We start from the raw sequence: 23,605 nt of genomic DNA, 5'->3' as shown, positions 1-23,605 counted from the left end.
CATTGGCCGTCACGCGGTGACCCTGGAGCTCCGAGACGAGACCGACGACGAGTGGGACTTCATCATGAACATCAACGCCAAAGGCGTCTTCAACTGCTTGCGCGAGGAGCTCCGGGTCATGAAGTCGGGCGCGTCCATCGTCAACGCGGCCAGCGTGCTCGCCGTGCTCGGCCAAGTAAAGAACAGCATCTACACCGCGAGCAAGCACGCCGTGGCCGGCCTGACGCGAGCTGCCGCCAAGGAGGAAGGCAAGAACAACATCCGAATCAACGGAGTGGCCCCTGGCTTCATCGACACGCCCATGGTGACAGCCGTCGAAGAAGCACAAAAGGTGCAAAAGGCAGACATGAGCGCGCAGGCCTTTCAAAGGAAAGGCAAACCGCAAGAGATCGCCGGCATCATCGCGTTTCTCTTGAGCGACGAGAGCACTTTCGTTACAGGAGCAATCTGGAGTGCTGACGGGGGTTGGAATTGTTGAGAGACCTCAGTTACATATTGAGATCTCGCCCAAGATAGGATTCAGCAGGACGATGAGCCACTTCTCTTCTCCAGAGCGATTCGCATATATTTCCTATGATAGATAATAGCGACTCCTGTTTCACAACATCGCATCAACCCTCCTATGACAGTCCGTGACCATTCACATCAGGATAGCGGCTGGAGGATAGCGGCTGACCGAGGGGGGAGCGAGTCCAGCAACTTTTCCTTGTTCTTTTTCATGTATTCCTCAAATGTCGTGGTCTTGATCCCATATTTCTGCTCCAGCGCCTCGACATCGACACGTCGCGCAACACGATTTGCCAGTTCTTCAAATATTTGAAAGAACGCGGTGTTCTTTGTCTCTTCCACCTCCGCCGGTGTGCGCTTGTGTAGTTTGATGTCAATCCCGCTCACTCGAGCCAGGATATCACGGGCATCCCTCGCAGAGAGGTTATCGCTTGCCATCTCGATTTCATGGCCGCTGAATTTCGCCGGGTCGAGGAGCGCCGTGGTCGCAAACTTGCCGATGTCGTTCTCATCCAAGTACGGCATGGTCCGATCGTCGTTCAACGAGGTCACCAGTGTAGCTGATCGTGGAAGCTCGGGAAATGCGTGACTACTAGCCGAATGCGGGAGCAAATAGTCATAATCCAGGACAGGTGGGCGAAGGATGGTGTAATCCCGGATTCCACTCTCACGGACCGCAGCTTCCACCTCGGCCTTTGACGTATAATAGTTGCCCAACCAGGGGTGCACTGCTGCCGCCAAAGCAGGTTGCGTACTCATTTCCATAGTTCTGGAAGTGGAGGACAAGACGATGCTGGTGAGAGTCTCCCCCGCACCGGCCACACACGCTCGAATGATGGCATCGGCCTGAGCCTTGGCTGCTCCAGGTTCAAAGATGGTGAGGTTGAGGAATACTCCAGTGCAGCCTGCCGCTGCGGTGCGGAACACGGTATCTGGCTCTTCATGGGTGCCTTGAAAGAGGACAACCCCCCTTTCTCGAAGAGCAATCGCTTTCGGCGAGGACTGATCTCGAACCACTGCGTGGACTTCGGCTCCAGCAGCCAGCAAAGAGGTGACCACCGCACCACCTTGGAAGCCTGTTGCTCCAGTGACAAGATACTTAGGCATTATGTGTTTGCCTGATAGAGTGAGTGATGTGTTCTGTGAAGTGATCTGGGAGCTTCATCCAACCCAAGTCGCCCTTTTATATCCTGCGTCGTTGCATCCGGATATTTCGCATGACCCACGCACAAAGGCCATTACTAATTGCAGTGTCCGGTTGACGAGCATTAAATGCGTTATGTCCGGGGGTAATGGACCAATCTGTTCCTTTGCTGATCAGAGCAGTGGTGTTTCCAGTCGAAATACAAATGCATTTCGATGACCTCGATCCAAATTGGCTTAGTAGCGCACAGGTCTGGCGAATGAAACGTCAAAACACGGCCTTAGTCCCACAAATCCTCGTTTACCCTTTTGAGAAGAGTGTGAAAACGTAAATCGGCGGCCTGATACGACTTGTAGCTTGCCACGGTATGGGGCGGTGCACGGCTCAATTGAAATGCCGGTGCCGCCCCTGCCATGCTGCGCACATCGTATAGAGACAATTGACATGTTGGCACTCGCCAGACGTTTCCGGTGGACATATCATTCGCATTGGCCTGACCCTTCTAATTCTAATCCACTTCGAGAACATTGCTCGCTAGAGTCGCATTCATGCCTGATTCACAAGCATTACTGGCAGGGTGTAAAGTCGGCCGCTGGATACTATCGAGTCTGAGCCAATCAACCATGCGCTGCCCTGCTGGAGCGACATCAGTGTACGGGTAGCCACAAGCAGCAGCCGGGAAATCCATGTATTTCCACAACGACTTATCCCCAACCTGCTCAAGGTGTTCATAAATTGCCCAGCAGTCATTCTTGGCTCGCAGGCGTGTCCACCAGCAATCTTTGGCGCAGATAAGAGCAAGCCAGTACGACACAAGCATGAGGGCTCTCGTGTCAAGAGAGTTGAGAAGGACGACGAATTGCGACGACATTCCTTCCACGAACTGCATGTACAGTAGAAGAGCCAGTTCATTTCCAGGATCCACAGGCAGAAGACGCCACAGTCTGCGAAGTAGTTTCAAATAAGGGTGATCGTCGCAGTTGGAAGTCTCGCTGAGATCGAAGACGGTGGCGAATTCTGCTGGAATGCCGCTCACGCCTGGTCTATCATCATAGAGGCCCAGAAGAGCTTCGGCTACTGGTTCAAACACGTCGAGCCACATACTCTGTAAGCTAGGTTTGAATCGAAATAGAGTTAGGAGAGATCCTAGCCCACGTTGACTGCCGACCCAGAAGAAAGGCACTTGACGATTCTTCAAAGGCACTTGAAAATCCTCGACCATGTCAGCAAAGGAGATGGATCCCAGGAACATTGAAGTTGTGATAGCAGCATCAATCTTGTCTACCTGTTGCATTTCGAGATATAGCCTTAGTCCCGAGCAGGCCCGCATTGTATGGTAGGTCTCACTTAAACACCGTCCTCGCGGTGATTTGACGTGATATCGGAAATGGCAACCCGCGGCAGCAAGGACAGAATGCATAGCAAGGGGCTCCTGGCGCATGATAAGTGTCTTCGAAGATCGTGATGTCGTCTGATGAACTTACGTCTAGGGCAATGGAAACAACTTTCTGGGCAGCCGTCGTCCAGCTAGATAGTGGCACCATGGTTTCCATGACCACAGTGATAAAATAGCTGAATAATGTTGAATCGGTGTGGGGGAACCAATCTGTTTGAACTGTCGTCCGAATATCCCGGTCGACTCGAGGCGATAGCGCCACAGTGTAGGAGCAGCGTGCGCCATGCTTGATACAGTTCTGGCATGTTGGCGACTGTTCGTCGCACTTGTAGAATCAGCAACCATGAGTTGCAACTTTGTGAAGTTATCACCTACCTTGATCCGGCGCCTCTTACATATCAGGCATCCCTTCTGCGATTTGCGATGTGGTCTTCGAGACTTGTAATTCTGAAGCCGACTGTCGGAAGTCTGACCTTCGCGAAATGAGAGGATTTGAAATCGTCCTTGACCGGCATGGACCATGTTGGGCGTTCAGTTATGAAACGGGGGGAGGGTCTGCCTCATTGACGGTGTCTGCATATTGACAAGGAAAACGAGGTGGAGGCGCGAGGCCTGTAGTGGAAGATTACTCGTACACCGAGGCGCCTCTCATGGGGTCTCAGAAACCTAGTCGCCAGGTATCTGGGGTTCCTCAAAGCCTGGCCCAGTTGTCGCATGGCTGGCGCAGGTGGGCGTGGTTCAATCTGCGCCGGGCCACTGGGGGAGAGAGCCGGCTTGACCCCGGATCTCTAGGTCGTGTTCTAAATTTCGCTGCATTTCGATTGTGACCCCATCCACTCTCCTGAGACATCTCGACACCATCTTCCAGTCATCTGCTCCCGTCCACAGCAACTACAACTACTTTCGAGCTGTCTCTAGCACCCGTTCCCTTCGCACCTCATACCACTCTTCTTTCCTCCCCACTTTTGGTCTAAGTCTGGTGAGTTTGGCGACAAACCGCTTGGCTTCCGGCGCGCAATCACCCACTCCCTCATCCCTTGCTTCGCCACGCCTCCTACGAGTAACACCTCTTCTTTGTCTCTGAGCCTTTCAACCCTTCTATCTGAACTTGACGAGAGAAGGATACGGATATTGTCGAACAGAAAGATATCATCTGGTAGTCCGCCACCCGGCATCCAGACACGTAACGATTGCTTCCATCACTCTGGCACCTCCCAGGATGTGGTCTACTGCCGCTTCTTGGGCCGCCCTACTTGCGTTGACCGCGGCCCTTACCCGATATTACAATCCGGATTTGTTCAATAAACTCACTGGTCAGGCGTTCACGCGAGCACCACAGCCACCACAAGAGTTGGAGAGACACACTGCCAAACGACAGAAGGCGAAGCGGACACATGCCAGTCGACTAGAGACTAGCAACAGCGGCACGTCTACCCCAACCAGTGCTACTGAAGGAAAGTCCAACAAGAGAAGGAAGCTCGTATCTGCGCCCATTGAGGACAAGGTGGTTGCTCAGACTGCCGGGGGTCAACGAGTAACTCTGCCCCGAGACGAGGAGGACGAATTGAGCAACAAAGAATTCGCTCAGCAGCTCGCCAAAGCGCAGGCTGGGACTACTCTGGAGCCTGCCAAGTCGCAGGGAGCAACCAAGAAAGAGCGACGCGCCGCCGCCAAGTCCTCGCACGGGAAGCAGAATGGCCTGGAAGCTTCAGGACTTTCCACCGAGACCTCGTCCACGACCGGCCGCGACGCAGACGACGATCTCTCTCCGATTGGATCTCCCTCTACCGGTCCTGTGTCGACTGCGCCCACCTCCCGGGCTGGTGACGTGTCGGACATGCTGGAGGCCCCTGCAGCCAAACCTGGAGTTCTGAGATTGACAGATGTCAAGAGTGAGAGCCCAAGGGCAGCAGCGGGCTCCTCGAAAGCTGCTTTCCAACCTGCCTTGACCAAGAAACAGAGACAGAGACAGGCCAAAGCAGCCGAGCAGAAGACCTTAAGAGAGGCGTCGGACCGCATCCACGAGCAAAAGAAACAAGCCCAATTGCGGACTGCCAGAATGGCTGAAGGCAGCTCGAATCAGACCAAAGCAAATTCGTTCACGGCGAAGCAGAATGCCTGGCAGACTGGGAAGCCAGCCTCAGAGAAGTTAGCCCAGACCACAGAAGTTGCGCCTCTCCTCGACACCTTTGAACAGCCACAGCTACCCACTGTCACTGTGAACGAGTCTGTCACTGCCGAACCGCTGTCCCATGTCACCAACACCGTGCCGGAGACAGCAAACGTCACCGAAGTCAAACAAGATGTTGGCAAAGGCAAAACTCAGGCGCTGGGAGCATCAGACCGAGAGAAACTCGTCAGACCCGTGCTAGGGAGCCAGCCAAGCTGGGCTGACGAGGTCAACGAGGAGGAGCAAGACAAGTGGGCAAATGAGCTTGCACAAGAAGAGAAATGGGAATCGGTGACCAACAAGAAGGGGAAGAAGAAGGCCAAGAAGGATATAAATGATACCAGCAGTGAAGCCAGTTCTTCGGTTGCCAGACCGGGGGCAAACAACCACCCCGTCGTCAACGGCAGTCAAACGAATGGGATCAAACCACGCGTGGAGAACCTGAATCGATTCCAGTCCATCGAGCCGGTGACAGACCCGACGTTCAAGGATGCCGAATGGGAGGCTTGACCTTGTCAAACAAATGTGAGAGAAGGCATTCGCTCCGAAGCGTTCCGGGGCGGATGTGGCGCACTTTGTTGCCAATAGTGCATGGTCATTTGAGAGGAAAGGCGCGTTGTTTGTTTGTGTGGGAATTTCTTTTCTTCTACCTTCGTTTCTTTTTTGAATTCAAGACTTACCCGCGTGGAGCATCATTTACGGAGCATTAGCATGGGCACGGATATTCATCAAGGCCCCAAAGCCGAAGGCAAATGCGGAGATCAAGTGATCGAACTCCGAATGGGATCCCACGAGGTCCAAATTTCTCCATACGGAAAAAGGGAGAAAGAGTGTACCAAGAAAAATAATGGAGAGAAAGCTATTGCGCCACCGGGACGATCCCTAAGATAGAAGAACCCTTGGGGACTTGTATACGATATGCAAGTCATCTTGACGCGATTGTGACCGAGCAGTGGCCCTTGTTCTAGAAGACACAATCCGCGGATGACTCGAACTGGACGATGGCGAGAGCTCAGCGCGACCAGCCATATCCGGCATGTGAGAAAAGACGCTGTGGGAAGAACGCGAAAGGGGCAGTTCCTCTACGTCGCAGAGGCAGTAAAGGGGAGGGGATTGTGAAGGGGATTGTGGACTTAGTCAGAACCAAAATCCAGGGGTTGCCGACCATGTGATTGGCTGGGGTCGAGAATAGCACCACCTCCCACCACGGCTAGTAGACAGCGTGTTAAGAATACCAGACGCAGTATTTTGTGCCTCTGCTGTGCCTCCACCGAAACCCAAACCGGGTTGCAGATTGACACACAGTCTTTCACTTGCCACGGGTCAATATAATCTCACTCCCCTGTATGGGAAATTTGGAGCCGTCACTGTACTGAAAAAGACACACGCACCCTTTTCTTGCTATCACACCCGTCCTCGCACTTATCGGCTGCTGCCGCTTTCCTGCTCGTCGACCGGACCAATTTCTGACTGCGATCGAAACCTCCCTCACCTGAGCCCACGAAGCAAGCAACTGCCACCATTTACTTCCTCCCCAGCGTCACCATGGCGCAAATAAGAGGCACCGCAGGCTACAACCTGGGCCTGAACAACCAATTCGGCTCCCAACGGAGCGACAATGCCACCAACGACCCCAGTCCCCTCGACCAGATCCGAGAGCAGACGAGCAAAATTGAAGACTGGTTGAACACAATGGGCGAGCCCCTGAAACCGTGAGAATATGCCCATTTCACCTTCCTTGGGGCTGAAAAAGCTACATGAGCTTTCTTGAAGACAAGGCGGCAGCTTACTCGAAGAGATGATGCACACAGATACCTGCCCGCCATTGGTAGATTTCTCATCGTTGTGACGTTCCTCGAAGACGCGGTCAGGATCGTGACTCAGTGGAGCGACCAGCTCACCTATTTGAGGGACTACAGACACAGTAGGTGGACCACAGGATAAAACCTAGGAACTGCAGTCACTGACCATGTCCACTAGTCCCTTGGGGCATCACCCACCTTTTCCTCATCTTTAACGTCATCACCATGTCAGTCTGCTCAACACTGGTCATCATGCGCCGCTATGGCGAGTATGCAGTGGGCGGCCTGTTGTCAGTCGTGGTTGTCCAAGCTCTCGGCTACGGCCTCATCTTCGACCTCAATTTCTTCCTGCGCAACCTCTCCGTGATCGGAGGTCTGCTCATGGTGCTCGGAGACAGCTTCGTGAAGAAGAGGGTGTTTGCGGGCTTACCTACAATTGACGAGAAGGACAAGAAAATGTACATCCAGCTTGGGGGCCGGGTCCTGCTAATTTTCCTCTTCGTCGGATTCGTCTTTGCTGGTGAGTGGAGTGTCGGGAGAGTCCTGGTCAGCCTGGTTGGATTCGTGGCTTGCGTGATGGTCGTGGTGGGTTTCAAGGCGAAGCTCAGCGCCATCATCCTAGTTGTCCTGCTCAGTGTGTTCAATGTGCTCGTCAACAATTTCTGGACAGTAAGTGGAACCGTGGGCATTTCTGTCAGGCGAGCTGTACTGACGCTTTACACTTGCAGCTTCATAAGAACCACCCACACAAGGACTTTGCCAAGTACGACTTTTTCCAAATCCTGTCGATCATGGGTGGCCTGTTGTTACTGGTCAACATGGGACCTGGCCAACTGAGCGTGGACGAGAAGAAGAAAGTATACTGAGCGCGTCGAGAACTCGACGCAAGGGTCTTCTTCGAGCAAGAGAGAGCACACTATGCTCGAGGCACGCGTCGATGGTATAAGAATGTGGAACGAGACCATGCAGGACCACACCGAGGGTCGCTCAGAGGAAAGAAGACAGCTACGATCCACTACAGGGTGTTTCGGAGACAACTTGTCTCACTAGTCGGCTGTCGTGGTCTTTACCGCGCAGAGAGCAATTCAGCGCGCATCCTCAGGGGCCCAGGGCCGTGATGACGAAAATACGTGTGATATCTAACTTGCATAAGCGGTTGCGTTCTCAGGGATAGAACGTAGGTTGGGACAAGGACTCAGCATGTTTCTGCATTCTGGAGTAAAGATCCAGACTGGACAGATTTCGAAAAGCAATTACCTCCAAGACAAGCAAGCACATTCCCCTTTGATGCATTGCCGTTGGGATTTAGCTAGAGATAATATACTTCGTACAGTCCTCGCGGCGATAGACATGAGTTGGAGTCTGATATGTGAATGCCAAGCTCTTCAATCTGCGTCCTCGCCGAAGCGGCGCTAACCGGACATCCCCGAAAGGGTTGCATCCTCCTCTCTCATTTCATGCCCCGCGAGTGAGAAGACACCACGATCCACAAAACATATCACGGGCTCAGACGAAATCATTTGCTAATACCCACGGCGAGCCATTAGGCCACACGCTCCTTCGACTCCAATTACCTCTCTCTGAACCACAACTTGGCCTGTCCATCTCCTCACTGTCCTCTCTCGTCGGACAAGCCTCGACAATCAATATCAGTGCTTCAGCAACCGCAGATCCTACTAAGGGGATTACGTCCAACGTGAGGCTTTCAAGAACATCATGGCGCCCAAGAATCGCATCATCATTGACACCGATCCAGGCGTCGACGACGTCCTGGCCATCTTGCTCGCCCTTGCTGCCAGCGCCGACGACCTCGAAGTGCTACTCATATCGATTACCTTTGGCAATGTCGATGTTCGCTCCTGCTTACGCAACGTCGTGGCTATCTTCCACATCCTGGAGAAGGAAATTGCATGGCGCGAGCAAAAGGGTAAACCAGTTGGGTTCGAGGGCCTCACCAAATTCAAGCCGATCGTCGCCATTGGCGCAGATGAACCGTTGCAAGATCGCATCGAGAGCGCCGACTACTTTCATGGCACTGATGGACTGGCTGGGACGCACACAAGTCATCCCCATTTCTCACCCGAGGAGAGTTGGAACAGGCTGTTTGAGCAGCCTCCACCAGACAGTTTCATCACCGAGAAGGCCAAGCCTGAAGTCGACCTCGAGGAAGACACCAATGCATTCATCCCTTCTCTCGAGCCTGCACACAAGGAAATCCTCCGGCTGCTACGGGAGAACGAACCGGATACGATCACTCTGATTGCCATCGGTCCGCTCACCAACTTTGCCCTCGCCGCAGCCGAAGATCCAGAGACCTTTTTGAGGTGTAAGGAAGTTGTCACCATGGGTGGCACAGTCGACGGGATCGGCAATGTCACGCCTGTATCGGAATTCAACGTTTACGCAGACCCCTATGCTGCTGCCCGCGTGTATGCGCTATCGTCACCCATCCCAGCGAGCACAATGCCCATCGCCACCGAAGGGGAGCGCAGCTTCCACCTGCCGCAATACCCTGCGCGTTTGTCCAAACAGCTGAAACTCACACTCATGAGCCTGGACATTACGGAATACCACATGCTCAGCCGTGGCGAGTTCAACACCTTTGCCAAGCCTCATCTGGAGGTCGGTTCACCGCTCGCGGCGTGGATGACGGCATTCATGACGCCCATGCTCGATAAGATGGAACGGCTGCACATCGGTCACGAAGGTGAAGGTGCTGCATTGGCTCTGCATGATCCCCTGTGCATCTGGTACGTTCTAACGCATGATGACCCATCCTGGAAAGCGAGCGCGCGGAGTCCGGAGGATATCCGGATTGAGACCGCAGGACAGTGGACCCGAGGCATGACAGTGGGCGACAAACGAGCTCGACGGAGGAGGAATTCGGACGGTGAGGTGCCTCATGACCGAGGCAACTGGTTGGGCAACAGGAGCGGCAACCGGGTGTACAGGATGCTCGAGAGTCCTGGGAGGGAGGAAGCCTCCAAATACCTTATGAAGGCGATTTTTGGGGCTTAGGGTATTTCTCTGTTTGAGACATGGCTAAGCGAAGACGTGCTGTAGTTTCGGATCCACGAGATGAGTGACGATGGTGGCGACAGAAAGAGGCAGTGAGGAGGACGGTGTAGGAGACGTCAGCTTCTCGTCAATCGCAGATGGAGCCCGACTGCAGCGAGCATTGAAAGTTGCGAGAACAATCTGGTCGGCTGTTGATGCTTGATTGAATGCCAGACTACGGGACAATAGAATGAATGGCCCTGGACCAAGTTAGAGACCCGAATGGGGACAGCCAACCTAGTTAGAAGGGAATAGATGTGATCTGAATGAATGGCTTTGGAGTAGAATGATCCCCTGGAGATGCTACTGAGCAGGGAGTTCCTCCACAGTCCCCCTGTGCTTTGCTCTGTGTACACTCGACGCCCGCCTCCCCATACTTCCTTCCCTTTGTTCTGTCTTCCTGTCGTTGCTATGGTATAGTGTACAGCGGTCCTTCCAACACACCCGCGGGCCCCGTGTCATTTTTCCCTCACCTCAGATCCAAGGCGACACCCGATTGCAACCCATTGGCCTTTTCAGGCCTGGCCAGTTTTCACCTCCCTCCAAACTCAGTTCTTCAACTGGGCAACGTCGATCCCCATCTGGCCCAACATCTGCGCGTAAGGCGGGAAAACCTCCGGGCCCTCCGCCGTCAAACCCCGCCTCCAGTCCAAGCCGGGCTCCGCCTTCTCGACCGCGCGCTGGTACGCCTCCCTGGCCGCGATACGCTGCAGATACGCCAGGATGGCCGGATACGCGGAGAGGTCGGTGGGACTCCACTGGCGCCCCGTGGTGAGGGACCAGACGGTCATGATGTCCGCGAGGGTGAGGCGGTCGCCGGCGAGGAAGGCGCCCGTGGCCGCCAGCCTTGCGTCCACGGCGGCGAGGTGCTTGTGCAGCGCCGGGCGGATCGACTGCGCGAAGGTGTTGTCGGGCGCGGGCCGGAGCAGCGTCGCGGTCATGGCGCGGAAGAAGGCGGCGCCCAGCGTGGCGTTCGCGTGGTGGAACCAGAACAGGAAGTCGGCGTAGTTCTCGTGCGTGGGCCCCAGGGACAGCCGCCCGTCCCCAAACACCCCGTCGATGTACGCCGCGATCGCGCCCGACTCGGACATGCTGAACTCGGCGCCCGTCACGCGGTTGGTCGCCGTCATCACCGGCGCGGACTTCTGGGGCGTCAGCGCCGCCAGCGCCGCGGGCGCCAGGATCGGGTCCCGCGTGTACGTCTGGAGCGTGTACGGGATCCCCAGCTCCTCGCACAGCCACACGATCCGCTCCGATTGCGAGATGTGCAGGTGGTGGACTGTCAAGGACATGGCTTTCTATAGACGCGGGGTGGTGACAGGCCTGGGGCGTAATGGGGATGTTGAAGGAGCCGGTGTGTTTGTTCTGTCGTCCTAGATCCTAAGTAGGTAAGTAGGTATATATACCAAAAGCTTGAGGCTTCGTTGAGTCACTTGCCTAGGCTACACAGTCCGGTTCTTTGACCATTACCTAAGCAACAGGTTGTGGTTCCTCATCCGGCAGGACACGTCGACGTCACCGAGAGAGCGATATAAGTTGTACCTGGAGGGCCTTACTGTGCAGGCACCCACTAGGATTGCTCAGGACGACGATCGTATTCGCCAACTCGGGCTGCGCGAGGGCCTACTTAGTCCCAGCTCGAGCCGAGCCTGGTGCTTAACTACAGCCTCGGGATGGGTAACGCTCTATCCATAGCTACCATTCACAGCAGAACTGGCATGGCGACTTGCACGATGGTGTTTCGACCTCGCACTGGGGACAGGATCTAGGAGGAGTGTGACGACTTCGAATTGCAAGACGAAGGCACAACCATCTCGTCTGAGTGAGTCCAGTGCGTATTCTGACAAGATATGGTTCTGGCGATGCGCGGATTCAAAATCGAGGGCCTGAAGCACCAGTGATTGGACGCGCGAATAAGGCTGGCTCTGCCTGGATCTTTTCTGCGACTTGAAGTTGGTGCTCACCACGGTGGTCGAGACGGACACTTGAGCGACAGTTCGGGAGTCTATCGCACATACCGCGCTGCCCTGCTTCTCAGCTCACCACGCCTCTCTTCCTCCAAACCCACTCCAAGTCTCAAATGAGCATCCTTGGTCCCATCAAAAATTTAGGATGAGTTCGCTAGCTTGAACCGTCTCAGGTATAGCTCATAGAAAGCACAATTCGGCATCAAAGCAGCCAGCCCTAACAGTCTCCAGGTATCAACCATGTCAACTAGTACAGTACTCAAACTGCACTAGCAACCTCCTCCTCCACTTCCACCAGCTCCTCCTTTTCAGACTTGGGGCCAGCACCGGGCTTCTCGATCTCACGCTCGGGTCCAGCCTCCCCTTCACCACCCCTGAGACTTCCCAGTATCCGCAACCTCGCCATGTGAACACTCTGCGCCCATGTCTGCGTGCTCATCCCAGGCTGCTTCAGCGCTTGGAACGCTTTCTCCCACGCTCCCCAGCCGACGTATCTCCGGGGGCCCCAGGGGTCGGACTTGCTCTCCTCTTCGTCCTGGGCCATGGTCTTGACGTGCCATCCTCTGATGTCGTCGCAGACCGCCATTTTGGCACTGTTGGTATCACCACTTTCGTCGATCATGTACTCGTCCCACGGCGCTTGGCCGTTTGCGAACAGAATCCATTTCCTCGCCGTTTCTTTGGCTTGTCGCTCGAGCCACCTGTCCCGGTGGCCCGGGTATCGGTCGAGGAGGGTGAGGAAGACGAACAGAATCTCCACGAAATGGTGGCCGGTGACGAAGCTGTGGTCCGATCCCGGGAACGGGTTCGAAAGGCCAAAACAGTAGCGGTAGACCTTGCGTTTTGGGGCGTCGCCGTCCCCAGCGGCTGTGTTCTGGCGAGCCAGACGCGTGACGAGCCGGTGGATGGGGACGGAGAAGAACATGTCGCCGATGAGCTGCGTCAAGTTCCGCCAGAATAGGTTCTGGTCGGCCCCAGAAGCGAGCTCGGGTGACTTGGGGATGCCGTATGCGCATAGCAACCTGGCTGCCTCCTTCTCGGGGAAAATGGATCGTACGCCTCCCACAAACCGCACAGCCGAGGTGGGCCGGAGGAGATCCCGGAAGACATATCCCTCCCAAAAGTCGTCCCCGATGACTACGTCTTCCAGCCAGGGACACGAGGAAACGAGGGATGTCTGCTTCATGGTGGTCGGTCTGCCTCGAGGGAACAATGGCCGCGGAACGCTCACTCCCGGGATATCATCGACGAAGGGCATCACATGGTACCCGGGATATTTCGCCAGCGCCTCCGCAGGTACTTTTCGGAGCTTCTCCAGTCTCTCCGAAGCACTTGAGCCGTTGATCTCAAAATGTTTCAGCAAGCCCTGGTATTCTGCGTCTTTGTCGTCGAGTGAAGTGTGGCCGAAAATGACGCCGGACTGCAAGATGGCTCGATTGAAGAGTCTTTCCGGGCTGCCGCAGATGTGGTAGATCAAGAAGATGCTGCCCGCAGATTCGCCGAACGCAGTCATGTTCTCCGCGTCGCCGCCAAATCCACCAATGAATTTCTGGATCCATGTAAATGCGGCTCTCTGATCTTGGATCGTCAAGTTGAAGGGGCCGTGGGGCGAGGGTGACGGGTCGGCCTTGTACTCCTCGACCATGTCCTGGCAGACAAGGCTGCCGAGCCAGTTGAGGCGGTATCCGATGTTGACCGTGACAATCGGTAGGGCGATCTCTGACGAATAGGCTGTCAGGGGGGCATTAGAATGCAGGCCGTCGACATGTCCGACCCCTTCCTGCGCCCCGCCGCCGTGGACATAGATCATCACCGGCAGCGGCTTGTGGTTGTTGTCGGAAAGGTAGGATTCCGGCACGGACACGCTGAGGGTAAGACAGGTGAACTCGTCAAACTCTATCCCCAGATCATCTTCGAGGGGCCCGCCGTACGCTTCGAACCAGGTCGGCTTCGTCGCGCCCACTTGAGGACATGCGTGCCCAAACTGTGTGAAATCCCGGTGCGGTCTCGCGTCGAACTCGTCGGGGATGCTGTCCAGGGATACGCAAGGCGCAAATCGTTTGGGCACCAGAGCATACGGGATTGAGCGGAACTGAACGGTAGACGTCTCGGGAAAATGGGACGACTTGATGAGACGCCCCGTCAAAGCGCCCAGTTCGGGATGTTGATGGGTGAAGGTTGGACCATTGTAGGGCTTCCGCCCCGAGGTAGAATGCGTCGTCGTGTTAGCCATGTCCGGCCAGAATGCTCACATCACTTGAGGGTAAGTCCCTTGTCGCCCACTGTCGGATTCGGACGGCAAAGATGCTCAAGGCTTAGAAACGCTTCTGGTAGAGACTGCGGGTAAGGAGATGTATAGCTTGAGAAGGCCTGCGAGATTCAGAACCTTCCTGGATACTGCAGTATTTTACGTGTTTTGGGGACATTTGAGACCCCTCCACTGTACTGCCGAGTGTCTTATCACGGACTGACCTGGCGGCTCGGTGCACAATCTCTGCGACCTTTTGCTGGAAGGGGATGAATAGTGCCCTCTGCGGAGTGTCAATGTTCCGCTCGCCGGTGCACGAGGTTCCCTCAACCCTACACACATACCTTATCTGACCCTTCTAATCCGACCCACTATTCAGTCTCAGGAAGGCAATTGATATTGCTGAAGTTGATCAATCGCTGCCCGGCTCCCTGGGAGTCCAGATGTTACTCGACAAGGACGTAATCGCAGAGGTGGGGAAGGAAGCCGAAGATCGCCCAGTCAGTCGGATGAACTTCCTGCCGCTCGCGAGGCTGGCCTGGAACAGGAGATGTTCGAGATTGTTCAGGCGACAGAACCATCCGTGTTGAAGGATGTTAGCTTAGCTTGGAGATGTCGAGGCACTGACGGGCTTTGGGTCTGGGGATGGAATGATGAGTGCAGACGCTGGGACGACGGTGTGTGTCTCGATCTATGAGATGTTGTATGAAGGGATGGACGGCTTCGGGCCTCGGCGCCGGCAATACAAATTATACTTGTATAGAAAAGACAGGCACGAGAACATCGTGTGCTAGATAGTAACTATTAGAAATGATGGAAGTATACTTGAGTAATCTACATCGAAGAGGCATGTAGAGCCTACAACAACAACTGAAATGCGGACGTGGGACTAAGACAAGTCACAAGTTGTCATTTAGATGTGGTGCATGCCTCAAACTATCTCACCATCTGCAGCATCCATCCGAATTCCACTGCAGACATGCATGTTCTCAGTTCATAGCATATAGTCCCATCAGATTCCCCTCTGGGTCGGCGAAGCGAGCAATGAAACCCATGTTAGGACCCATACTGGTCTTGTCAAGGTGTTTATGACCCCCATGCTGCTGCACAAGATCCAATGACTCCGCAATATCCTTGACAGCAAACACCGTGTGGACACCGACACGGTCCTTGTCCGCTGCATCCCTTGTGTCGATGATCTTGGCCTGGTCCATCAGGCAGAAGCAGCCGTTTACGTTGTTCCCTTTGGTGAAGAAGTAGGTCTCCTTGATGCCTGCGATCGGGGAAGGGGCGCCGTTTTCCATGCACGTCCAGCCCAACACCGCGGAGTAGAACTTGCGAGCTCGGGCCGGGTCGGTGACAGGGATCCAGATGCCCACGCGAGAGTAAGCATCGTTGGAACACTTGTGCAGGCCGAAAAGATCGATGTCAGAGACCAATTCATGGCATGAAAACATGAGATGCCCCAGGTTGAGGGAGATAGTTGACGGGCAACTTACCTGATCAGCCATGGTGCGGTCTGTCAAATGCCTCTCGAACTGACAGCAGCTGCCTTTTAGGTCCTTAGGATGGAGAAAGTGCAATCACTTGGCGATACCAATAGGCAGACATGCATTCCTGTGGAGTTTGGAATGATGGGAGAGAACTGAAACGTCGAACTCGTGGCGAGCTCATCGTTAAATGCACTGCTAACCGTGGAGGAGCAAGTACTCCATTCAAACAGAGTATTCGCCGTTTTCCAGGGCGCTGCCAGGGGAAGCTTCCTGAATGCTTGATCGGGCCCCTGCTGCCTGAGTTCTGCCTGGCGGAACTGTCTCAACCACCTGACAGCGCGCAAGTTTCGTGCTTCGCTACCGAACGCGGGAGGACACACAAAACCAGCTTTGACTGCAATGATAGGTAGGGAATTGTCATTGGATAACAATGCCTCCAAGCGAAGCACTATTTGGAGGAAAGAATGCCTTCAGGACGACAACGTCGTCATCAAACTATAAATTTTGTTGACGATTGGATACGAATACGAACCTCCGCCTCCCTTCGAGTTCGAGAATCGTATCCGCGGGGTGGTCACTAGTCAGCTCCCCGCACCCATCGATGTTGTCGAAGGGCGGAGGGTTGTTACTTCTATTTACTAAATAGACATAGGTGAGGCTCCAAATTCACTATTGTTGGTGTTGGGTGGAATCCCGTTACAGGCGTGTAGCAAAATAGCTTGACACCAGATCCTCATCTGTGGAAGCACAATCCAGATGAAACACTTCGTTATTCCTTCATTTTGTCGAGTGACTAAACAACTACTTTTCGATTGAGTTTGTCCTGGGCCGTAACTATGCTGACAGGCGCCTGTTGTGTTATATAGAGATATCTCATAGAAATAAACAGCGAGAAGGAACCCTTCCAGATTAAAGTATGTTGACTACTGGCCAACAACAAGAGACCACTGAGAATCTTACCAATCCTTGGAGCAGCTAGATGGAATACCACGCGAGGGACTGAACGGCATACGAACGATATCACGATTAGTATATACGTGGTCTCCTGCACAGATCTCCGTCGTTTTTCTCCTTTGGCGTTATCTGAACCTGCCGTGCCGGACACTGCAAACTTGCGACTAGGCCTTTTGACACAAATCTAGACCAAGACCTTGATGTTAGACAACGACGCCAGTCACAGCGGGATTGTGCTTACAGCAAAGGGAGCTATCAGTGGAGAAATCAGCCCAGTCCTAAAGGGGAAGGAATACACTAGGCCGGTCTGTATTCTGAGGTGGATACTCCGCAGAACCCCGCCGCATATTCAATCACGTACTCCAGGGAGCATGGAGCACGCGAGGATCTCTCAGTAACCATGAGGTCTTCCTTGAAGAGGCAGGCATAGTCTATCCCGTCTCGTCCGCGTCATGACCAACTCTCCGCTTCGCGTCAAAGTTGAATCAATACAGACGGAAACCTTGTTCATCGCATAGAGCCTGCCTACAAATGCAGCGGGACCCGCCGTTGGAAGTCGCTTCGGTCAGAGGCTGCGATCTTTTTCTTTCACCTTGGACATTTCCTTCGACTCAAAATGTACTTCACATTTCTGTATAGCCTTGCAGTACTGACTGCCTGTGCTCGCGCCATCGCTGTCCCTGTGAGCAACTATCGACAAACTAGTATTGGAAAGACGCCGAAGGACGACGATGATTATGACCTCGAACCTTCTGCAAGCTTCGCTTTCGCCGGCATCACAAGCTTTGCAAAGCTTCCGTCTGTGCAATGTCTGACGGAGACCGGACCGGTGGACGACATTTTGATCTTGGGGTTCCCGTTTGACACGGCAACATCCTACAGGACTGGTACCCGTCTTGGTCCGAATGCTGTGCGCCAGGGTTCTCGAGCAGCGTCTCTTGCGTGCGTTTGACCCTGATAGCCGCAAATTACGCGCTTGAAGTTGACATTTGGATAGTGGCCACTACAACTACCGCCAGTCGATCAATCCTTACAAGCAGAATATCTCGGTGGTTGACTGTGGAGACCTGCCCATCTCTCCTTTCGACAATGGTCTGGCTTTCGCCCAGATGGAAGAATGGTACAAGCGGCTTCTGTGGCGAGAGGTGAAGTCGACGGAGAAAGGGGTCTTGTCTTCCAAGGTATCTCAAACCCTTGACAACAGCATTTCCCGAAGATCATGCTAATGGTATGCTTCAAAGACCGGTAGACACCACCCCCAAATCATAGCGCTGGGCGGCGACCACAGCATTTCTCTGCCGATCCTGCGAGCGTTGAACACCGTCTACGGGAAAGTGTCCGCCATTCACATCGACGCACACATTGACACTTGGTCGCCCAAGGTATTCGCCGGGGCCAAAGCCGGCAGCAGACAAGCTCAGTTCGCCGACGGCACGCCCTATTACTGGGCGGGCATGGAAGGGCTGCTGAGACCCGAGAACGTCCACGCCGGGATCCGCAGCTCGTTGGATTCGGAGAAGGACATGGAGCTCGACGAAGAGGTGGGATTCGTGACTATCCCCGCCGCAGACATGTTGAAGAGAGACGGCGTCTGGGGAGTCATCGACCAGATCCGATCCATCATCGACCACGACGAGCCTGTCTATGTGTCCCTGGATGTCGACTGTCTAGACCCGGCTTTTGTCCCGGGCACCGCTGGTCCAGCCTCCGGGGGGTGGACGCCCAGAGAAGTCATCCAGATCATCATCGATGCGCTGGACGGGTTGAACATTGTCGGGGTTGATGTCGTGGAGATCCTGCCATCCCTGGATCAGGCCGAAATCACAGGCATCGTTGCTGCCGAGTTCACAATCGAGGTATGTTCTTGAAGCCCCAAAGCTGTGTACTTGTGCTGACCTAGGCAAAGCTCATCACTCGATTGGTCAAGAACCGACTCGGTCTTTGAGTCGGGCGATTGTTGGGGGTGGTTGCAACAGTTTCGGGGGTGAGAGGCACAGTGTGACAGCGGCTCTCTCCCGCTTCTGCTTCCTGGAACGTTGGATCTCAATGAAGCTCATTCTGGAACAGGTGTGGTGGAGATATGTTAGAGTAGAGGCGTGACATAGTCACTGAAATCTACGTTAATCTCGTCAGTACCTCGTGTAAGAATCGTCTCTTTGGAGACTTTGATATTCTTGACCGGCTCGCTCTCGATTAGAGAGAGATGCAGCAGATCCTCCTGTACAAGAAAGCAAGACGAGGAATTGCAGGAGACTCCGTCTGGTTCATAAGTGCATATAGCAGGAGAAAAGAATAGACTCCACCATACGTACAGTTCAAGGCGTCTGTACTTGTCGATAATGCCTGTGAAATAGAATTCTTATTCATTCCCGGCCTGTGACAACTTTTTGACTCTGCATATTTCTAGTCCGATGTGGCGTGTAACCTAGATACATCTCTGGCCAGCTGCTTCCATCGTATGCTCAAAATGCAACAAGATTGCAGAACGAGAAGTGCGCCGCTCCCGGTGATGATGCCCGCCCACAAGCCAAAGACACCATACTGCTTGCGAAAGCATAGGAACCACGCAGTCGTCAGGCCCACCCCATAATATGCCACGAAGTTGCACACGCCGGCCAGATGGGTCTTGCCCGCGCCTCGCAGTATCCCGCTGGCGCCACCGTTGGAAAGGTCCAGGACTTGGAATCCGGCCATCAGAGGCAGCACCCGTGCCGTCTTTTCGATCACCGCTTCGTCGCTCGTAAAAATACGGCCGTAGCTGTTTCTGGCAAGGATAATACCGAAGAACTCGATACCTCCGATGATAAAGGAAAGCAGATATGGTGTGGCGACCGCCCTCCTCGCTTCCTTACTCTTGCCGGCACCGAGTAAGCCAGCAATGCGATGGCTAGAAGCAACACTGATCCCAAGTGCTACCGTGGTGAGCAGGAGGTCGGAAGACATCAATATCTGGAACTCATGTCAGCTGAAGTACCTGGCGGAATAAAGAGGCTCGTAGGCTTACACTCTGGGCTCCAATGGAGCTGGGATCCAGCCTTGCAGCCATCATTGCCAGTATCTCAAAGCTGTGGTACGCAACAGGTCAATTTCCATGTAGAAGCCGAGATGGCGGCAGACTCACCTCCACCACTCCGTCGCACACGTAAAAATCCCAGTGACGGCATAAAACGCCAAACGCGAAATCCCCTTCTGAATGCCCACAATCGATCCGCGCCAGGTCTTTCTCACATCGGGCTTCCTGGAAATGATGCACAGCAAGGCGACAACCGTGATGAACTGGTAGATGCAGAAGGCACAAGGAACACCCCACAGTTGCAGGGTCGTGTGTCGAACAAGGACGAAGGTGAGTAGGACACTAAAGCAGCTTGCCACCGCCGTAGACACTCCGACGATGTTGCTTTCGCCCTGGACCTGCAAGAACTTCTTCAGGGACTCAGCCACAATCTGTAAGACGCCGGCCGGCAGCATGAACACCAAAAATTTGCCGGTTGCAAACGCAAAATCTGGCTCCTGACCCAGGGCGATGAAAAGGTGTCCCGAAAACACCCAGATCGGCGCAAACACAAAACTGAAAATCCCGAGCAGGACAAGCAAGCACTGTTGTAAGAGCAGGCCGAGGATTTTGGGATTGTCTGCCACCGAGTGGGACGTAAACGCTTGCCCGCACAAAGTGTCGAGGGCCGTTGCGCCGCCGATCGCCGTCATGGTCCCCGTGCAGGAGAAGAACATGAAGCCAAAAGAGGTGACTCCCAGTTCGAAAGAGCCCAGACTGCCAGCGATCAGGGCGCTGATTGCTTGCACCGCATTTTGCAGCGCGAATGAGAGACAGATGGGAATCGTCCGCCGGATTAGAGCACCCAGATCGTGTAGGATGTCGAAGGTGACATCCTCCTCTTTGGACGCGGCGGATGAAGTCCGGGAAAGCAGCAAGGAGCGCTCATCGACGATATGTTCGCCCATGCTGATAGTCTTTTGTGAGTGTTGGGGAAAGAGACCAGTGCAAAGGCCACCGAGAGCTGCGAGGTAGGTGGAAGATACTTGGCCAAGTACATGCTGATGAATATGTCTGTTTTAACCACAGGACATGTGCTTGTGCCCTGAGCCATAGCCAGGGCATTTCCTCTTCCCCACAAATCTGCTGATGGACATGTCCGGCAGATAGACTGTTCGTTGTTGACCGATATGCTGCGCTTCTCAGACCGCGATATTCTGACGCGGCCCGCCAATCAGGACCCCGTTCTGTTTGTACGGCGCTAAACCCATAAGGGAAAGCTTATCCTATCTATTCCTTTCCGTCCGATAAACTGCATCGTCTTCCGCTCTCTTCCCGTGCATGAAGACCTCTACGGAATGGGCTCCAACTTCGAAAAGGAGCATTGGTTCTTTTGCATTGCCCGATGAGTCTCCTCTTCATCGATTTGGTTAATAGACCAGCTTCTGGTGTCGTGACCATTGGCAGGAACTGGGCGGAGTTTCGCGTTAACAATTCCACCCGGTACCATTCAGACGCTTCAGCGCCCACCACTCGAAACGTCTCCATCGCATCGCCATGGCATTGGCCATTGAGGAGATAGTCTGATACTCCTGCGCATCTCACTCGCAGGCGCATCTTGCAGACGACTATGGCAGAATCCAAGTCTAATGCGGTTCAGCGTCAAAGGCGATCACGCGCGGGATGTGACGAATGTCGCCGGCGGCATTGGAAATGCAACGAGGCGAAACCAGCCTGTTCTTATTGCCAGAGCGTATGCCGCCCCTGTATCTACTCCCAGAAGCTGTCCTGGGGCGGGCGGCCGTTCAAGAAGTCACGTTTCGGCCGTTGTCTGGAATCCGGAGCCAAGGCCATAAGCATTGAAGCCTCGGGCAGTAAGTTTTATACTCGAGTGTGTGAAGTATCATCTGGCTCATTTCTGCAAAGGTCAGTTGTCGATGGGTAAGGACTTCATCTACACGTGCTCGCCTAGAAGAACAAACGATAATCCGAGCCGTGAGCGAAGTACATCCACAAACTATCGCGTACCGTCTCAGCCACTGCAAGATGAAGTCGAAGACTCGACCTTCCACCCTAAAGCGTCTATAACACCTCAGCCACTAACACCGATGCCAGTATTGACAGAAGAGTCTAAACCGCTGTTAGACTACTTCGTCCACAGAGTGACCGTATCAATTTCCTGCCACAAAGGAATTCAAGATGGGATCTGCTCGGTCATTGTACCTATGGCGATGCAAGTCCCCCATCTCCTGTCCGCCACCCTTACTCTAGCTGCTGGCCACCGACGAACATCCGGCCTTTTTGAAGGGGATTGCCAATATGAACTGATGAAGGGGAAGAGTTTAACACAGTTGAGATCTGCCCTAGATCGATTCAGCCCAACAGAAAATGATAAAGTCCTCGCCACCACCCTGCTCTTATGTATGGCCGAAGTCATATCCCCTGCCACGAGCACCTCGTCATGGAGGTCACACCTTTACGGCGCTGCCACCCTGTCTGCTCAACACGGCCGCTCGAACGGCGCCAGCGTATCGTCCATATCAAGGTTTCTGAGGAGAAAATACCGGGCTCTGCAGGCTGTTGCCCTGGCTTGCTGCTCGAAGACGTTCGAGGGGCACATAATAACCGCACATTCTGAGGAAGAGGATGCTTACATTGACGACCTAGCCGGATATTCCACGACTCTTCTGCCAATCTTTGAGGAGATCAATGATCTGGAGCGACTACGGAAAGATTCCGGTTCAGATTTTTCCTGCGACTGTCCACCTGGACCACCACATTTTGACTGCAGCTCACCTTTGGAGCATAAATCCCACTTGTTGTTCGATCGCATCAGAGCATTAATGGCACAAAGGAAGATGGCACGGAGAGAGGGTGATGGAGATCTTCCGTGGCCCATATACCACGACCTTTATCTCGTAGATGAAGCCCACCACCATATGGCGCTACTTCAGGTGTTTCGACGTGGATCCTTGTCCGTTCCTCTTCAAATGATCGAGGACAGCAGACGATCAATCCTGGGTTGTCTTGGTGCCGTCACGTACCGATCCGGCCCATGTCCGGGGGTGGCCGCTTTACCCCCCTTATTCGTGGCGGGCATCCTGTGTACGACCAAGTCAGACAGAGACAAGGTGCGCAGCTTGTTGAAGACCATGTGGATGAACTATGGGATGGGAAATGTGAGGTCTTGTCAGACCGTGCTGCAAAGATGGTGGAAGCAGCAAGATGAGAGGCTGGCTAAATCGGCTTTCTCTGAGAAGCTATACGATCTTCAAGGTAAGGTGGAAGTTCATGTCTATGCTGGGCGTCCGCACTGACTTGGCAGCAGTTGATGATGATGTCCTACCGTATTGAAGGATTGCGCGTTGAGAACCAGCGCTCGGAGAATGCCAACTTCCTTAGGTTGCGCAATGAGACAGTCCAGTCCAGTGTTCAGACGGCCAGGTCTTCTGTGGACCTAGACTGTGGATATTAGTATCTGATCGTAAGGCCGTCGTCGCCCATCAGATTGGATTCAGGCCCATCACAAGCTTCGTCGTATGTGGTTTCGTATATACAAGGATCGCCCGACAAGGCCATGTCTCTGTATTCCATCTTTCCTCTGTCTTGAAGAATCAAGTGCTGAATGCATGATGGATGTGGCACTGGTAGTGAGTGAGTGAGTGGTAAGGAGTAAGGATAAACGATTGACTGTGTATGGCGGCTGAGTAGTCCGCGACGTTTTGTCCGGTCACGTGCTACAACATTACCTCTCACGTGACAACCGTCGCTAAATTACCGGCCCAATCATTTGGGGGTCCTGGGACAGGCGATGCCTAGCCCCAGCGAGGCCGTAAGGTGCTGGAATAGCAGTTCCTGCCGCCGCGAAGATGTCC

The 23,605-nt window shown here is 54.0% G+C and overlaps 8 protein-coding genes across 8 annotated transcripts; 5 read left to right on the top strand and 3 right to left on the bottom strand.

The window, feature by feature from the left end:
* Positions 1–2,122: 2,122 nt before the first annotated feature.
* PV07_03381 (uncharacterized protein) lies at positions 2,123–3,667 on the bottom strand. Its single transcript, XM_016390103.1, has 3 exons — positions 3,423–3,667; positions 3,136–3,372; positions 2,123–3,083 (listed from the first exon to the last, which is right to left on the bottom strand). The coding sequence occupies exons 1-3, from the start codon at positions 3,567–3,569 to the stop codon at positions 2,160–2,162; spliced, it is 1,308 nt and encodes a 435-aa protein (XP_016252005.1). The 5' UTR covers positions 3,570–3,667; the 3' UTR covers positions 2,123–2,159.
* Positions 3,668–3,891: 224 nt separating this feature from the next.
* On the top strand, positions 3,892–6,452 carry PV07_03380 (uncharacterized protein). Its single transcript, XM_016390102.1, has one exon. The coding sequence runs from the start codon at positions 4,267–4,269 to the stop codon at positions 5,725–5,727; it is 1,461 nt and encodes a 486-aa protein (XP_016252004.1). The 5' UTR covers positions 3,892–4,266; the 3' UTR covers positions 5,728–6,452.
* Positions 6,453–6,471: 19 nt separating this feature from the next.
* PV07_03379 (uncharacterized protein) lies at positions 6,472–8,433 on the top strand. The gene is made up of 4 exons (XM_016390101.1): positions 6,472–6,929; positions 7,029–7,141; positions 7,198–7,688; positions 7,748–8,433. The coding sequence occupies exons 1-4, from the start codon at positions 6,763–6,765 to the stop codon at positions 7,883–7,885; spliced, it is 909 nt and encodes a 302-aa protein (XP_016252003.1). The 5' UTR covers positions 6,472–6,762; the 3' UTR covers positions 7,886–8,433.
* Positions 8,434–8,491: 58 nt separating this feature from the next.
* On the top strand, positions 8,492–10,357 carry PV07_03378 (uncharacterized protein). The gene has a single exon (XM_016390100.1). It carries the CDS (start codon positions 8,736–8,738, stop codon positions 10,035–10,037), a length of 1,302 nt encoding a protein of 433 aa, XP_016252002.1. The 5' UTR covers positions 8,492–8,735; the 3' UTR covers positions 10,038–10,357.
* On the bottom strand, positions 10,338–11,450 carry PV07_03377 (uncharacterized protein). The gene has a single exon (XM_016390099.1). The coding sequence runs from the start codon at positions 11,366–11,368 to the stop codon at positions 10,625–10,627; it is 744 nt and encodes a 247-aa protein (XP_016252001.1). The 5' UTR covers positions 11,369–11,450; the 3' UTR covers positions 10,338–10,624.
* A 3,777-nt stretch (positions 11,451–15,227) lies between these two features.
* On the bottom strand, positions 15,228–15,802 carry PV07_03376 (uncharacterized protein; the record flags this gene model as incomplete). Its single annotated transcript, XM_016390098.1, has 3 exons — positions 15,228–15,262; positions 15,361–15,694; positions 15,791–15,802. 3 exons carry the CDS (start codon positions 15,800–15,802, stop codon positions 15,228–15,230), a joined length of 381 nt encoding a protein of 126 aa, XP_016252000.1.
* Positions 15,803–17,354: 1,552 nt separating this feature from the next.
* Positions 17,355–18,683, top strand: PV07_03375 (agmatinase; the record flags this gene model as incomplete). Its single annotated transcript, XM_016390097.1, has 4 exons — positions 17,355–17,680; positions 17,736–17,919; positions 17,980–18,594; positions 18,645–18,683. 4 exons carry the CDS (start codon positions 17,355–17,357, stop codon positions 18,681–18,683), a joined length of 1,164 nt encoding a protein of 387 aa, XP_016251999.1.
* A 3,017-nt stretch (positions 18,684–21,700) lies between these two features.
* PV07_03374 (uncharacterized protein) lies at positions 21,701–23,084 on the top strand (the record flags this gene model as incomplete). The annotated part of the gene is made up of 2 exons (XM_016390096.1): positions 21,701–23,006; positions 23,059–23,084. Exons 1-2 carry the CDS (start codon positions 21,839–21,841, stop codon positions 23,082–23,084), a joined length of 1,194 nt encoding a protein of 397 aa, XP_016251998.1. The 5' UTR covers positions 21,701–21,838.
* Positions 23,085–23,605: the final 521 nt, after the last annotated feature.

Source organism: Cladophialophora immunda (assembly GCF_000835495.1).
Source record: "Cladophialophora immunda strain CBS 83496 unplaced genomic scaffold supercont1.2, whole genome shotgun sequence".
NCBI lineage: Eukaryota > Fungi > Ascomycota > Eurotiomycetes > Chaetothyriales > Herpotrichiellaceae > Cladophialophora > Cladophialophora immunda.
The sequence above is the reverse complement of the archived record's forward strand: the minus strand, read 5'-3'. Positions and strand labels throughout refer to the sequence as shown.

What these genes read in the sequence shown, in the direction of transcription:
- PV07_03378 (XM_016390100.1), top strand. Translation starts at nt 8,736, where the DNA reads ATGGCGCCCAAGAATCGCATCATCATTGACACCGATCCAGGCGTCGAC.
- PV07_03377 (XM_016390099.1), bottom strand. Translation starts at nt 11,368, where the DNA reads ATGTCCTTGACAGTCCACCACCTGCACATCTCGCAATCGGAGCGGATC.
- PV07_03379 (XM_016390101.1), top strand. Translation starts at nt 6,763, where the DNA reads ATGGCGCAAATAAGAGGCACCGCAGGCTACAACCTGGGCCTGAACAAC. An exon ending in ATGGGCGAGCCCCTGAAACC is followed by an intron (nt 6,930 to 7,028) that starts GTGAGAATATGC and finishes TGATGCACACAG; the next exon opens with ATACCTGCCCGCCATTGGTA. An exon ending in TTTGAGGGACTACAGACACA is followed by an intron (nt 7,142 to 7,197) that starts GTAGGTGGACCA and finishes CATGTCCACTAG; the next exon opens with TCCCTTGGGGCATCACCCAC.
- PV07_03381 (XM_016390103.1), bottom strand. Translation starts at nt 3,569, where the DNA reads ATGGTCCATGCCGGTCAAGGACGATTTCAAATCCTCTCATTTCGCGAA. An exon ending in GTAAGAGGCGCCGGATCAAG is followed by an intron (nt 3,373 to 3,422) that starts GTAGGTGATAAC and finishes TGATTCTACAAG; the next exon opens with TGCGACGAACAGTCGCCAAC. An exon ending in TTGTTTCCATTGCCCTAGAC is followed by an intron (nt 3,084 to 3,135) that starts GTAAGTTCATCA and finishes ATCATGCGCCAG; the next exon opens with GAGCCCCTTGCTATGCATTC.
- PV07_03380 (XM_016390102.1), top strand. Translation starts at nt 4,267, where the DNA reads ATGTGGTCTACTGCCGCTTCTTGGGCCGCCCTACTTGCGTTGACCGCG.